General features: G+C 39.7%; 1 protein-coding gene across 2 annotated transcripts in view; it reads left to right on the forward strand.

Moving 5' to 3' along the window:
* LOC118715399 (ubiquitin-conjugating enzyme E2 E2) overlaps window positions 1-16,991 on the forward strand; it is a 205,353-nt gene extending 188,362 nt beyond the window's left edge. Inside the window, exon 6 of one of the 2 annotated variants that reach the window (XM_036431599.2) lies at window positions 16,783-16,991. In XM_036431599.2, coding sequence (XP_036287492.1) covers window positions 16,783-16,880 — 98 coding nt within the window. In that variant the 3' untranslated portion in view covers window positions 16,881-16,991. Of the gene's footprint in view, window positions 1-246; window positions 548-16,782 lie in introns of those variants that run through there. The other variant, XM_036431601.2, reaches the window with a different exon arrangement.
* The last annotated feature ends 209 nt before the right edge of the window (window positions 16,992-17,200 follow it).

Consider the following 17,200-nt stretch of genomic DNA (forward strand, 5'->3'; position numbering starts at 1 on the left):
CACGAAGGAAATTATTACATGACTGTGATGCTTTCTTCCTAAATGTTCTCTAGTCTAATATTCTTTAAATAGTCATGCAGGCAGTATGTGTATGCATTTTAAGTAGTCAAATTAATGATAACATTATCTCCATGCTGTCATTCCACCTCCTGAAAATATATTTGCAGGGTAGATTTTCTGTTTGTGGTCTGGGGGTGAGAATTAGGTCTGACTTCATGTCTTAATTATGCATGCACATGACCACAGTTGTGTTCTCACCAGCCACCGTTTGATGGCTGCCCGTGAAAATAAAGTTTCTATGGTGTGAAGAAACTTAGACCAAGATCCTAGTAAATCTTGGTTAGTACCAAGGTGTGGAAGGTACCATGTGGTGTGTAGTACTTGAACTGAAGCAGATCCTTTGGCGTCACCCTGGAGGTCCTTGTCACTCTCGGGGTCATGGCTGAATTTGAGGAGGAAAAAGAAATGTCCTACAAGTTGTTCCTGGAGAAGCCAGAAAACATTGCCCTTTAAGAACTCACCACCCAACAGCAATTTGAAAGTACTTAATGCCACTGAATTGTCTACTCAAAAATGGGTAAAACGATAAGTTCTCTGTTATGTATATTTTATCACAATGAATAAAATTTTTAAAGAATTGATATCCACTTTCTCAAAGCAGCTCAGTAGAGATACCAAACAGCTTGACCTACAGGTTAACCCGCTGAGTGACAGTTTGACCCACAGGGGCAGGAAAGGAAAGTGGGGAAGCAGCCCTCTGCACTGAAGCGAAGCGGCCTGAGTCCCTCAGCGTTAGCACCCAGGCGGCAGGGGGATGGGCACTGCCTGTTGAAGTCTCTTCTCTTCTTTTGCCAGGTTTGTGATAATGATAATGAATGTGGTAACAACAGCAACAGCTGGCGACTTTGAGCCTACTGAGAAGCAGACACTGTTCAGTGCCTCTCATTAGTTTTCTCATTTAACCCTATGGGTGGGCACTGGTGGTGTTATCTCATTTTTGCAGGTGAGAGGCACAGGCTCAGAGAGGTTAGATTTGTTCAGATAAGGGTCAAAAGTAGGATTTAGATTCATGGAGTTTGTCTCCAGAGCTATTACCCTTAACATCTGGGTCATACCACCCCAGCCCTGGTCTCTGTGTGACACAGCTCAGATGTTGCTTCTGTGCACAGACACCACACTGATGCCACAAGTTCAGTGCTTGGCTGTTTAACAGACATTTACCAAGCTCTGGCTCAGACCTAAGACCAGGCCAGGAAGGAAGGAGTCATTAAAATACTTAGGTTAAAGTCCTTGCTCTTGAGATTAAAGTACAAGATTCTGACTGCATGTGAATCATTGCATAAAACCAGGGCTTGCATTCACCATGAGGACCATGGTGACCAGTGACAGATGCCGTCTGCCTCAGGGTGCCTGCTCTGCCTGTGTGTCCTGCGTTAGAACCACCACTCACAGACCCTGGCTAGGATTCAAGGTGCTCCAGTTCAGGGAGCCCAGAATGCTTTTATCAGCATATCAGCAATGCCTACAACCCTTTGGCTGGGTAGAGGACTCTCAGCGTTAATCAGGGGGGTTAGGGGGGGGGGGGGGGGTTAAGGGGGGGGGGGGGGCTCCTTCTCAGTCTTCAGACTCCCTCACCAGGGTAGATTTGTAATAGCCAAATACATTAGACCCAAGAGGTAAAATTTCCTCCAAACAGACTAAGCCAAGGTGTATATAAAGTTTCTGTCGGAATGCTGGTAAAATAGTCTTCATCATGTACCAATCCTAGGGACTGTGGGTATTCACTAGACCTGTATTTCCTCAGTTTATCCCATATTTTAGGCAGGGCAGGAATTGATCTTCCTCCTTCCTCATCTTGCTTACTGCTAGCAAAATATCCAGCATTATAAAAGGCTCATGGTAAACATCTATTTAAATGAATTAATAGTCACTATTTTTGAGGCACCATGTAAAGAGGGCCTAGTTAAGGAAAGTAACCAAAGAGAGGATTTTGAGTTTGAACATTTCTACAATTCCAAAAGCTAAGTAGTCAGGAGTTCTCACAAGGAAAACTGTGTGTGTTTGTGTGTGTGTGTGTGTGTGTGTGTGTGTGTGTCCACTGCTGAGCTCAGTCTGCACAATCAGCAGCCCCAGCTCCTTCATTGTGAACAGAATCTGGACCACTGTTTATTTTATAAATGTGAAATTTTGAACTTTTAAAAATGTGAGGTTTTGTGGCATTTCTATTAGCTGCCCTCATCTCTCCCTCAGCTTTCACCCATAAATGCAAGCAAAGTCTGAAATGCTCTTCAACTACCATTCAAGGCTCGCTGTGAATCATCCAGAAAACGTTGACCTCTAGTTTGACTAAAACCTAGCAGCCTGTTTTCCCTCATCCTCTTCTGTTTCCAGCCAGTCTTTTAGCTTCCCAAATATAGGATATCTTGCTTTAGCGTTCTTTACGTGTTGCCATAGAGTTGGTCGTTCTATAGCAAAATGAATTTTTCAAAGTGTAATAACAGTATTTTTCATATAAAATTTTTAAATATAAAGAGAAAGTTCTTTATCAATTTTAATAAACACTTTCTTATTGATTCATGAACACCTTTATTATATCTGCCTGAGGGTCTTACAGATCATAGTTGAAGATGATTTCAGGAGTGTTCTTTTGTGTATTAGTCATAAAGTTAGCCTATGGCCTATAAGTAAGATAAAATCAATAAATTACTTGAGATGTTTCCATTAACATAGCCCAAAATATTCTACATTTTCTATTTATGGAATGATAAAAAACTTTTGGTCATACTTTCATAAAACACAATTGTACATCAAGATCCAATGATATTATAAACTTTATACTTGTAAATTTTTTAGGGTGGATAAGACATACAACTTGTGGACTTGGAGTAAAGCAGTTTTCCAGTTTTTTGGAAAGCAGTTTTTTTAGTTCTTTATCGAAGTATGGGTATGCTGGTAGCCATAATCAGGGACCTTTGTTTTGGTTAATGATTTTTAATCTACCATTTACATGAATGAACTGATTCAGCTTGTGAAATGGATTATAAATTAACCATTTAAAATTGGACATTTGTTTCTGAAGAAAATGGTTTGATTTTCTAAATGTCTCTTCCATTCCTGTTTTGTTTTGTTTTGTTTTTTCTAAATCACTAATAGATTTTAGACATGAGGCAACTTTCTCAAAAGCTGTACCCAAAAATACTGAAAAATAAACATGAAAGCATATTAGAATTTTTTCAATTGGTGTATTAAAAACCAGCTAATCCTAAAAATAAGATAAAATTAGTGTGATGTGCATTACTTAAGTTATGTTATTATTTAAGTAATAAAATAATGTTACTTAAGTTATTATGAAGTCAAGGATTACCCTTGAATGTGTCATAAAAACTTATGGTTTAGAATTTTATCCTTTATGTCACTTGCATGGCTTAAGCATGTATATCTCAGGAATCCAACATTTCTTCTATACCATCAAAACATAAGACAGAAAACTTTCCTGAAATAGAGAAGAAAAAACATATATTTTAAATTAACTCATAAAAGTCCTGCATGATTTTAAAACATGCTAACATTCTATGATTCTGAAATAGTGCATACAGAATTTATATGTTATGTGAAATTATTCCTTTCTTTACTTATCAGTAATATGCAATTGATGAGATTCAGCTTCCTAATCATTTACTCAATTTTTCAAAGATAAAGAGCATAGCAGACCTCATCCATAGTTATCAATTCTTTATTAGCAAGTTGTTCTGACACTATTTTTCTACCCCTTGTCCACAAACGAGGCTTAAGTAGCCTTCCTTGGAGTTTATAGGAATCTGACAAATTCCATTAGAAAGTCAGTCTAGCTTTTTGTTTCTCTTGACATCAACACACTAGGTCAATCTGTGTCTTGAGAGGAGCGTGTCAAAATGGTTGTCTTACTGCATTTCTCATTGTTATTCTCTGGGGTGATATCTCTTGAAGGTCATATTATAGATCATTTTATCAAAGGAATGTCAACAATAGTAGCTGGGCAAGGGTTGGTTCCACCTAATCAGATAAGTCTTCAAAGCCACTAGCAGCTTTATGCCCTAACAAAACCTGGTGGTCAAAGTATTTCACCATGACTTTGGGCTAGTCTCAGACTTATCATATCTGATCTGCACATTCATTCTCAGACCTCAGAAGTACATTGCTTAATGTCTTTTATTCTGTAAGTATGGTGTGAAAGCCCAGATCAATGCAAGTATGCAAACGGTATTTTATTTTACTATTGCTCCTCTTTTGCCCCACACTTTTATGAACCTAAGTAGACACACACACACACACACACAATTTACCTATCAGCATCTACATAAATGTTTTCAGTTTGAAGCTTGAGTCTCAGAGTTACTTAAAAACAAGTCTAGTAATGAGTTCAGATGATGTTTGGACCAACCTGAAATCAGTCTTCAAGAAAAGGAAGTTCAATGTAACAGCTCATCAGCAGATTTGTCCTAAAGTTGGGCTCACCTGTGGTTAATTTATAGAATTTTACCCTTAATCTAACTTGTAGTATATTGTAGGAGGGATGGGTCAGATGGTGTGTAGCAACTTTCTGAATATGACAGTTACCAAGCATCGGTCTGCTGGATATTGCCCATCTAGTATGAGCTCCCTGGTTTGTATGTTTTAGCACTTATTTTCACTAAAATCTGCTCATCTAAATGTTATTTATTGACCAGTTCAAGCGCTAAAACTAAATTTTTATAGACAACCTTTACTCTCATGATAGGTTATTAAGTACCATTTCCTAATGAGATCAGCCAAATAAATTAGATCAGTCAAATAAATCATCAGAAAAATGAAGTCTCGAAAGAGCATAATGTAATAATTTGCTGTAAGTATGGGATGAATATATTGAACTCCATGGACTTTAGTTTTGACAGATTAAAAATAACCAGCTAATGAAATTTAGCACTAAAGTTTTATTCTTCTGTTGTCTCTAGAGAAACAATTAATTTGTTTTTATTTTGGTTTATAACTTGATTATAAATTGAGGGCTGGCTTGTTAATACAACCATGCACCTAGGCGCAAGCAATCTCGAAGAGCCATTGGGCATGGAATGCATTAAATTTTGTTTTTACTGCCTTGTAATGAGCCTTAACTATGACCTGTCACCCTTACACTAGATTACCCGGGGGTCTTTCTGTGTCAGATATCATGTGTGACTAGACTAGAGACTTGAACTTAACACAAATAAGAATTGGGTTTAAATTACTAAGCTAATTTTCATTTCCTGTTTTTAAATTTAATTACTTGCTTCCAGAAATAAGAGATAGTTGTGTTTAATACCAGCAGGCCCCATCTGTCTGTCCTACTATAAGCAGTTTATACATCCTTCCCCTTTTTTTCTTTCTCCCCCCCCACCTTTTTTTAGTATAATATGAGTAAATAGCACAATATCTACTCTTCATTCCAATAAGAATTTTAAAGTCTGGATAAAATATTTACCATGAGTTAACACCACAGTAGTTTGGCAGCATGTACATTAGAAATAACCTCTAATGAAGTTAAACGCTGATGCTTAATTCTTTTGTTATCTTTCTAGGAATAGTTCTCCCATATTGTTTTTATTTATTTATGATTTTTATGATTTTATACTGAGCAATTTATGTTTTGGGGTTTTTTTAGAGAGGAAGGGAAAGGTAGAAATATCAATGATGAGAAAGAATCATTGATCAGCTGCCTCCTGCATGCCCCACAATGGGTATCAACCCACAATCCAGGCATATGCCTGACCGGGAATCGAACCATCACCTTCTGGTTCAGAGGTTGACACTTAAGCACTGACCCAGCTAGACTAGGTAATTTAAATATGTCCAGATCTATAGGTACCTGTTGGTCCTAACTTGCAAATGAAAATATAGGGAAATACGCCAGAGAATTAGCTTAATGGCGAGGAAAGCACCCAGATACAAGCTAGATTTCCCCTACTTCACACAGTTGTTGTGCAATCAGAGAGAAGGCAACTTTGAATTACTATAGTCTTGTGATGAGTGAGAAAGTTGAAGAGTTTTTATGTATGTCCTTGTCCCCAAATAGACCTGGCTTTTTTCTTTTCTTTCTTCTTTTTTCTTAAGTGAAATTGAGAGGCTTGCAGCTGAGCTGAGCAGTATAAGGGTAAGAAAGGTCAACAGGTTACACAGGCAAGTGCAACAAGGCTTGTTAAGAGTAATCAAAGGCCTACTTAGGGAAGCAGCAGGAAGCGGAAGATTGGGCTTTCCACCCTAGGAGGTTATAGGGGCCATCTGCCAGAGAGAAGTTGGCTTAACTCTGAAACGGTTTAAAATCCAGTTTAAAATGCCGATTAGGAAAATCCCACAATAAGCAGTTTGATCCTCCTCCCCCCCTCACATACAAGATGAGATGATTCTGCCTAACTGGTGCAGCATCATTTTAAAGGAGTTAGTAATGTGTATGAAGATTACTTTGGCAGGGGCTTCAGCCGCCTCTTTTCTTTCCTCCTTTTTGTGTTTTAAGAACCCCCTCATGAGATCAGTGGTTTCATTTTCTTCTTCCACAGAGATTGCCTCCCTAGGGAAGCCTGGAATGACCATGTGGGCTGCCCAGCTTCTCGTCAGGAGTTATTGCTATTAAAATGGAAACCAGTTCGTATTGAGGCATTATTTTCATGTCGACACCTGACACTTAGTGAGCATCAAAAATCTTTGTTTCTGAACAATGATTTCACACTAGTCTATGTTATAGTGTTCACTCACTTTAACATGTTTGCCTCTTTTGAAAACTTCTATTTCCTCCCTTAATAGTAAGAACTAAAGAAGACTTTAGAATAGCCTCTATTATAGAAAAATGTTTGATTAAGGGTATTGAGAAGTAATTTAATGGGTAAGAAGCATCTGAAGCATAGGCAGGGTATTGGCAAAAATGTATCTGTATTCATAATTGGCCTTTGCCACTGAGGATCTGGGGGTGGGGTTGGAGGAATGGAAGGTTTTGAGCGAGGGGCTTGGACCTTGCATGACCAGGTTTATGTCCTTAGAGACTAAAAAGCTTAGTTCATCTGAGTGTGGAGAGCATGGAGACAGGAGACATTCAGGAAGGTGTTCTGATGGTCTGGGTAAGAGTGACAGAGCCCAAGAAGAGCAGAAGGGCCTAGGACTGTTTGGGAGTCTGAACCCCAGGACTGGTTTCCTAACCTGTGACAGCATCACTAGGAACTGTGTGAGTCTGACTGTGCCTGGCCCCCCACAAAGGTCCAGGCCAGTTGAGGTGAACAAGAAGGATACATTTCAAGACCAGTGCATATTGTTTAGTCAGTTCATGGAACCCAGTCGGTTAACGGTCCTGTCAGCCCACTAAGCCATCTCCCATTTTCTGCTTACAGAAAAAAATGTCAAACGAGGTCCATAATTTACCACCTATGACATATTAGAATTTATTTGCACATGGTTCTTCACCTATATCAGAAGGATACAGGAAGAGTTCGAATCCTAGAAATCAATCTGCCCACGTTGCTGAAGCAGAAGTAGGGGAGAAGCAATGTATATGGACCAAGTGTGGTCTGGTGGTGGATCATGTTGCCCAAGAGGTTAAAACAACAGTAGGTTCAAGTTTAGGTGTGAAGTCTGAACTAAAACAGGAAACTACCAAATATATACTAAATATAGCGATCTTTATAAATTATAAGGATTGAAACCTTTAAGCACTAAAAGAAGATAGCATTGAAGGTTGAAGACAAAGCAAGACATCACTTTTAGAAAATTGCTCATATTCTCTTCTTTAGCAGATATAGCTCAATATTAAAACACAAAAAATGGGCACTGGGAGACAGTGACTAGGAGAGCTGCTGATCCTACACGATCGGTATAAATGTCCTTTAGGCTCGAGCATGGGAAAGAGGAAGGATGTCCATCCCAAGAACCTGATACCTCCTACAAACTAGATTCCATCCCTGACCAGTGGGTCTGATGACTCATTGATTCATTTATTAAACACTTACTGAATGTCCATCCACAATGCCACACACACAGCTGGGTTTGCGATGCCCTCAGGAGAGGGGAGAGTCAGCAGGCAGAGCGCTCAGTGCCCTCCTCAGTAACAGTCAGGTTCAGCAGAGGATTCAGCAACTCCCTTTTGGAAGAAGGGAGAGGAGCAAGCCCTTGGCCCAAATCAGAGCCCACACCTTCAGTGGAAAGTCATTCCTCAGCGTGGACAGCATCCGTATGACTCACAGGCAGCCTCACCACAGATTTTCAGCACCAGAGGCAGCGGAGTGATCTGGTAAACTGAAACCACTGAGATTCTTGTCCAACTCTGGCTCTGACCTGGGTATTTACTAGTATACCTCTGGACTTACGTCCAGATTCAGAGTGTGGACACATGTGATATCTAAGGCATGACTGCGGTATGCACCTCCCCTCTCAAAACTATCTCCTGTCCCACTCCTAGCTACTGAATAAGAGTGTGGGCAAAAAAAAAAAAAAGACTATTTGAGGGGGAATTTAATAAATTAGGTAGCAGTTTATAGTGGATGGATTACAGTTGAGAACTGTAAAATAATTTTTTTTTAATTTTGAAGAAAAGGTGTGCATTACAAACAAGTCTTGTTAGATTATTGTCCTCATTTTTATTTCAATCAGGGCTGAAAGTACAGGAAAAAGGATCAGGATAATTTCTGGTCTCATAGCCAGACACCATGAGAAAAATACTCCAATAAGAGAATTATTTTCCATGGTTGGCAGGAACAAATGTTGTAGAGAATACCTTATATTTAAAAAACAAAAACCTGGATACCTGGTCAGTATAGCCAATGGGGCATAAACTATTCTCTCTTTTTAAAATCTGGTGTTGTTAGATAATGTGTAGGTGAGGATGTGGAGAGTTGGAACCCTAACACATTGCTAGTGGGGATAGAAACAGGTGCAGCCTCTTTGGGCAGCACTTGGCAGTTCCTCTAATGGTTAAGTATGGTTACCATATGGCCAGGTAACTCCACTCCTAGGTATGTGTGTGTATGTGTGTGTATATATATATATATATATATATCCAAGAGAAGTGAAAACATGTCCATGCAAACCTTGTACACAAATGTTCCTGGCAGCATTACTCTTAATAGCCAGGAAGAGAAAACAAACCACTTGTCACCAGCTGGTGAATGGGTTAACATGTGGTGTATCCATGCTATAGAATATTATTTTGCAAAAAAAAAAAAAAGGGGGGGGGGGGGCGGGATTAAGGCCCTACCAGTTTGGCTCAGTGAATAGAGCATTGGCCTGCGGACTGAAGGGTCCCAGGTTCAATTCTGGTCAAGAGCACATGCCCAGATTGTAGGCTCGACACCTGGTGGGGACCTGTAGGAGGCAGCCAATCAATGCTTCTCTCTCATCATTGATGTGTCTATCTCTTCCTCTCTCTTCTTTTCTGAACTCAATAAAAAAAATATATTTTATAAAAATTTTTAAAAAGGGGGGGAAATGACATATGAAGTATGCTACAACATGGGTGAGCCTTGAAAACATTGTGTTCAGTGAAAGAAGCTAGTCTCAAAAGACCACATGTTGTTTGGGTCCATTTATGTGAAATGTCCAGAATAGACAAATATACAGAGACAGAAGGTAAATAAGTACATTTCTGGATACCCAGGGTGGAGGATTTAGAGAGCTGGAGAGTAACTTCTAATAGGAACAAGGTTTCTTTTAGGGATGATGAAAACATTCCAAAATGGATTATGCGGATATTTGCATAACTGTGAATGTACCAAAAACCACTGCAGAATATGCATTATTGAATAGACAGATTGTATGGTATGTGAATTATATCTCAATAGAGCTGCTTTTTTTAAAATATATTTTTATTGATTTTTAGAGAGGAAGGGAGAAGGAGAGAGAAAAACATCAGTGATGAGAGAGAATCATTGATCAGCTGCCTCCTGCACACCCCATGGGGATCAAGCCTGCAACCTGACCTGTAATCAAACCTTAACCTCCTAGTTTATAGGTTTACGCTCAACCACTGAGCCACACCAGCCAGGCAAAGATGCTTTTTTAAAAATATATATTTTATTGATTTTTTTACAGAGAGGAAGGGAGAAGGATAGAAAGTTAGAAACATCGATGAGAGAGAAACATCGATTATCTGCCTCCTGCACGCCCCCCACTGGGGATGTGCCCGCAACCAAGGTACAAGCCCTTGACCGGAATCGAACCCGGGACCCTTCTGTCCACAGACCAACGTTCTTTCCACTGAGCCAAACCGTTTTTTGGCTGGGCAAAGCTGCTTTAAAAAAAAAAAAAAAAAAAAATCTAGCCAAAACGGGTTTGGCTCAGTGGATAGAGCGTTGGTCTGCAGACTGAAAGGTCCCAGGTTCGATTCCGGTCAGGAGCATGTACATTGGTTGCAGGCACATACCTGGTAGGGGGCGTGCAAGAGGCAGCTGGTCGATGTTTCTCTCTCATCGATGTTTCTAGCTCTCTATCCCTCTTCCTTCCTCTCTGTAAAAAATCAATAAAATATATATTTTTTTTAAATATCTAGCTTTGATGTCTTGGCATCTTTGACTCTTTTCTACTTCCTGCAGCCACATCTTTTTGCAGTGGTATTTGGGGAAAGTAATCAGTAATCTGTGAATCTCTGGTATCTCAAGTCCTCCAACGTAAGGATATTTTCTAAGTTCATTAGGGATTATTGCTTAACTAAGCCTAGAATCACAATCCAATGGCTTCTCAATAGGAATGCACCATCTGTGCTGTTCTTTAGATGAATCTATTCTAATAGATCCCTTTATGTTTAAAAATACATTGATTTAATGTACATAGCATTGCTATGTAGGTTTATAGGATGAGTTTTTGAGTTTTAAAAATAATTGATCAACAGTATACGTTAAGTAATAGCCAGTGTATTTTTATTGTTTATTGAGTTATCTTGAGTCCAAAGGCATTAATATGGAATGGTTTTAATTTTCTCCAATCAGTCACTGCCTTAGGTCGTGTTTTGTTGACTCTTGCTTTTCTGTCCTTAACATATTTAGCAGATCTCATAGCGTTCAGGCCACTTACAGTTATTAGAAGATCAGTGTGGTTTATTTTTAAACTCCTATCTTATACCTGATTTTAATCTAATTTCCTTATATTAGGTGCCAGATAGTGGATGAGAACAGAGTTCCTTTACCTAGTTCCCGTGCCATCCATGCCATCCACGCTTTCTGGGTGACAGGTGTCAAAGTGCCGCTTCATATTGGGGAGTGTGGAGAGTTCTCGTTCCAGTTTCCTGATGTGGGAGACACAGCCTCCTGAACTAACCCTTGCCCAGTGGTATACTAGTAAAATGCTTAATACTATCGGGGGGCAGGCAGGTATGGCGTGGCGATGTGTGAATGTGTACATACATAAATGTATTAATATTTTTTATGTGTAGTACCCAAATAAAACATATAATACTCTAATGCAACTCCCACATAACCATTTAGTTCTCCCAGAAGACTTTCGGTGACTTTTGCTAAAGCTTACATGAATCCATCTTGTTGCAGCAGACAAATGAGTGGTGTGGTTTTAACATGAATGTTGGGTGATATTTTCATTTAAATTAAGAACTAAGACAAAAGTGAAACAAGAAAAATGTTGGAACTTCACTTGTTAGGCAATGTCGTGAACAAATTCTTTGCTGAATAACATAATAGTTCCAAATACTGGATGAATATATTCTTCAATTTTTATGCTATTCAAAATGTAAAAACTCTCAACATGATACATTTTTCTTTTTAGTTTAATCTGCTTTATTAGCATTTTTCCATCACTTTCTTAACTGCAGGCAACAAAAATAAATTAAGTCCTAATTTGTAGCGTTTGTCAGTTCCAGCTACGTACATGACATTACTGAATGCATAATTGGGCCAAGATGCACAGGAGCACGCTGTTCTTTTCTCCCATGCAGATAATAGTAAAATGATTAAGGAATGAAGCTTAAGTATTTGTTACCTTTTTGTAAGTTATTTCACAGTAACTTTATATAGCTACATTTTAATAATGGCTGTGTTTAAATTCCTAAAAATTTTAAAATTGGCTAACCAGCTGGCTCAAGCAAACCGCTGTCCCCTCACATCGCATGTGCCTAAGCCTCATAGCTACTGGGGTCCCTTCCACTGGAAGCCGCCTTCTTGCTAGGACACTGAAGAGATAGCAGGATAGATAGCAAGATAGACTGCTTCTTTGGAGTCAGTCTCTCTCTCTCTCTCTCTCTCTCTCTCTCTCTCTCTCTCTCTCTCTCTCTCTCTCTCTCTCTCTGTCAGTGTCAAGGGTTAAATCAGCAGGTCAGCTGCCTAAGCAGATCTGGTTTAAGTCTCCAGCCAGGAAAGATGCTGGAGTCTCCTTGCAGGGAGTCTCCGTGCCCTCCTCACATCGCTTAGAGAGGAAAAAGTTCTCTCCCCATTTTAGTGTTGGTGGGAGGAGGGAAGACAGGGAAGCTGCACCCCACACTGCACTCTGTGTTCCCACAAAGCTTTCTCTCCTTTTCCATATCTTAGAGCAGGCATCTGGGGCTGTCAGAGCCAGCTCATCTTCTCTTAATAAGTCCTGAGGAGGTATTAATGTCTTTTTAGAATTTGGGGTACTTGATGCCTTTTTTAGCATCACCAGTTATTCTTGAGTAATAGCAAATCTTGCTAGACGTATATGCAGTTTTATTTAGCACTTTCAAATTTAAATCCAGTTTCAGAATGTCCATCATTTGACTTAAATCATAGAAATAACTTTCTCCCTAAATTACTAGATAGATAGATAGATAGATAGATAGAGATATAGATATAGATATAGATACAGATATAGATAGATAGATAGATAGATAGATAGATAGATAGATAGATACACACACACATACATATATAAAGTATTTTACATATATATGTACTGTGTTTGTGTGTGTCTTTTCAGGGTACTTAATCTTTCTGGTTTGGATTAGGCCTATAATTAGAAGTCAGGTTTCCCTACATTCCAAAATACAAAAACCTTAACTTTGTCCTACTCACTTGATTTTTAATTAGTAGACCCAGAGGAATTCAGATCTTCTAAATCTTGATAATGTTCTTCAAAGGGACATGAGATTCCTGTAACCCTGGGGTGAAACAGCTTTAATTGTTCCAAGTCTTAATTAACCTCATCAAGATTAGGGTTCTCCAAATAAAATTATAGTGAACGAAAGGAATTGGAAAGAGCAAGAACTTACTCTACCAGATAGCAAAACAAACTATAAAACTATAGGGGGAAAACAGGAGGAATACAATGCAAAAGACAAATTAACCTATTGAAAGCATATCAAGTGAAGAATCAAGTCCAGATACATATAGGAACCTTGTGTATGATAATGCTAACATTGCACATAAAAGCTACTATATATTACTAAAGAGGAGTAGTTCTAAAATACTAGCTTGGATAGAGAGGGCCTTTATAAATAAGCATGATATCAAAGCAGAAAATATAACAAATCCCTCCCTTCTACTCTTTCTGAAAAAAAGCAATGGTAAAAAAGGACCTCAGGCCCTAGCCAGTTTGGCTCAGTAAATAGAGCATCATATTGGGGACTGAAGGGTCTCAGGTTTGATTCTGATCCAAGGCACGTGCCTGGGTTGTGGGCTCAATCCCCAGTGCTTGATTTGCGAGAGGCAGCCGATCAATGATTCTCTCTTATCATTGATGTTTCCATCTCTCTCTTCCTCTCTGAAATCAATATTTAAATGACCTCAGGTGAGGATTAACAAAAAAAAATTTTTTTTTAATCAATGAACAGCCTAAGGCAATGATGAATGTTCTCAAAATAAAGTGATCTTCTGAGATACAAGAGTAGATATGAAATTTTAAGAATTTAAGTAATATAATTTTTAAATTTGATACGTTTTTAAAGTTTATCATTATGATACAGCAGTGTGACTTCTCAGCACTGCTAGCTGCTAGGTGGCTCCTTTGCATAGCACATTCAAAATATTTAAATAGATGTCTTCAGCCCTAGCCAGTTTGGCTTGGTGGATAGAGCATCAGCCTGCAGACTGAAGGGTGTTGGGTTCAGTTCTAGTCAAGGGTACATGCCTGGGTTGCAGGCTTGATTCCCAGTGTGGGGCATGCAGGAGGCAGCCAATCAATGATTCTCTCTCATCATTGATGCTTCTCTCTCTCTCCCTTCCTCTCTGAAATCAATAAAAATATTGTATATTAATACATGTCTTCACCTGGTGAAAAGCATGAAATACCAATGTGGATTCCTCTTAATGGAGATTTTGCTATCAGATCAATAAGCCTTCCTTCTTTTCTAATGGTATCAAAGATAAAGACTTACCTTCTCCTCTACCCAGCCAGTATGGCTCAGTGGTTGAACATCAACCTATGAACTAGGAGGCCACGGTTCGATTACCGGTCAGGGCACTTGCCCGATTGTGGGTTTGATTCTCTGTATGGGGCATGCACTAGGCAGCCAATCAATGATTCTCTCTTACCATTGATGTTTCTATCTCTTTATCTCCCTCTTTGTTCTCTAAAATCAATAAAATATGTTATAAAAAAAAAAGAAGAAGAAGAAGAAGACTTACCTCTTCAACTTCTGGACTTAAAGATTTGGCTGATGGTGACAGTACAGTGTCTTTAAAGCATTTCCATTAACTGCAGCTGTGGGCAGTGCTTAAAGAAAATGCTTTTTGAATAAGAAGCAGGCATAAGATTTTTGCCCTTACGTTTTGCTTTCTAATACATTTACATTAATTTGCTGCTTCACACAATCATTGGATGTGCTCTGCCAGTAGCCATTGGTTATTACCAAGTCCTTTTCTGTCAGCATCAGTATCTTCAGTGGACAGACTTTTCATGGAGGCCTGGGCACCTTTGGGAGGCTGAGTCAGAGCTGCAGTTTAAGCAGTGGCCTTGGACTCTGGCCGACAGAGCCTGAGGACCTTGGCAATGTGGGCATGCACATGTTTCTCAAGCTTGAGGTGAGCAGTGTAGGCAAGTTGATTGAGCTTTTGGCTGCTGCCCTCTGGGATCTTGGGCTTGACCTCCTTGGGCTTTACCAGACCCTTGATAACCTAGGCCTGTGCACTCATGGCCTTGGCAGAAACTGTAGGAGACGTAAGTATCCATTTGCGCTAATGAACTTTCTGGATTTTCTGTAGTAAAAAGGAAGAAGATTGATTGGTGATAATCTCAAAGATTGATTATTGGGAAAGAAAGTAGTAGTAATCTAGAAACCCAAAATGATGAGAAATTTTCCCTTCTTTCTTAGGAAGAAATTATAAAAGGAATAAGGTGTATTAATATGTTTAGAGACTATTATTTCATATAACATGTATGTAGCCATGAAATATCATAACAAGATTCCACCTTAGGTTTATAATTATAAATACACTACACAAAAAGCTTCTTACTCCATTAAATTCACTGTGATAGTTATTGGGTATACATATATTGCATAGGTTCAGCTATTATTTGCAGGCTTAACTTATATTCAGTAAAAAAAATTAGCATTAAGAACTATTTGATTAATAACACATGATTTTTAAATACCTTCATTTTATACTTTTATTTCTTCATTTATACTTTATACCGATGTAAGAGTTGCATAAATTTGCCAAGATTCATGCACAATAATGTTCTTCACAGTATGGTTTATAAAGCAACATGATTGGAAAGAACCCAAATGTCTAAATAGGAAATTGGCTATTAATTCATATAAATATTAAAAATGATGAGCTAGGACTGTAATTATTTATATAAAATTATTCACCATGTAGTGATTTTTAATCAAAAGATTATAAAAGCAAACTATAAGGTGATCTTTATTAAATTGTATATTTAGAAAAGAAGTCTAGAAAGATATGTCAAAATGATAACAATGCTTTTTTTTTTTTTTTAATAAGGGAAAGAGTAAAACTAAAGAATGGAGGTAAAAGGGTGGACTCTGGAATCTCCAGAAACCTAAACTACTTCTTTTTCTTTGATTTTTTTTTTTTAAAATGTTGATTCTGTCTGTGTAGCAAGCTCTCTCCCAAGAATCCTAAAGTTAAGGGCCCTACTCCACTGCCTGCTCTGCCTGGGCAAGTGACTTACCCTCCTGGTGCTTCCGCCCCTCCTGTGTCAGCTCCCTCGCGTTTTATAGAGTTCATATGTTACAGTGTTGGGTGGGGTCAAGCAGTGAGTGTTAGCTAGTATTAACATCTATTAGTGTTTTCTGTAGTAAAGAGCTGTGTGGATTTTGGTATTCCTATACGTGGAGAAAGAAGTAGACTATCTACACACACACACACACACACACACACATACACACACACACACACACACACACACACTCCATTGGGCCTCACTGGCTCCTTCAGGGCAGGTGGCCAGGGGCATAACTGCTGCCACCGCCAGGGTAGGAACCCCAGGGAAAGAAGCTGCCAAGGTATCCAAACCTCCCAAGAGTTATCTCACCAAGGTCCCTGGAGTCTCCCCTTCACAGCCCACCTGTACTTTCTCAGTGAAATGTCCACTTGAAATCAAGAGGAAGAGAACCACGTGGTAGGTAGGGACGGGGGGAATTAGAGTTGTACAGAAACGTGACAGGAGGTGACAGTGAAAGCACAGGTAGGTGATTCGTGGAGCGGCCGGTGTGCAGTGTGGTCTGTCAGTGGCAGGTCATTGGCAGGTCGCTGTTCCAGGCTCAGCTCCTCCCTGCCGGTCCCCTCCACCTCCCCACCTCCTACCCCAGACACCCCTCCTCTTCCCCGACTGGGAAAGCAGAAGAGGTGCTGGCACTTACTGACCCTGCCTCTGCTTCCTTTGCAGCTGACCCTCTGGTGGGCAGCATCGCCACGCAGTACATGACCAACAGAGCGGAGCACGACCGGATGGCCCGACAGTGGACCAAGCGGTACGCCACCTAGGGCCTGCCGCCGCCCGCCGGCCCTGTGCAAGCACATTCACCAAGTGCATCAATAGCCCCCTCCCCTCCGGACCTCCGTTCCTATTTTCTTATTTTTATTAAACTCTGAACCGTTTTTCTGGTGGTATGTCACCCTTCCCCCTCCTCCCTCTTTCCTTTTCCTGCTTTTCCTTTGCTTTCCCTCCCTCCACCCCTTCTCCTCCCCCCCCCCCCCCCCCCACCCCCCCGTTGTGTTCCCTTTTTAATTTCTGTTAACTTGAAAGATTTGGGTTCTCTTTCCCACCTCCTCGTGGATGGGAACTTCATTTTCAGTGCAAACAA

This window comes from Pipistrellus kuhlii, unplaced genomic scaffold (genome assembly GCF_014108245.1).
Source record: "Pipistrellus kuhlii isolate mPipKuh1 unplaced genomic scaffold, mPipKuh1.p scaffold_m20_p_11, whole genome shotgun sequence".
Taxonomy (NCBI): Eukaryota; Metazoa; Chordata; class Mammalia; order Chiroptera; family Vespertilionidae; genus Pipistrellus; species Pipistrellus kuhlii.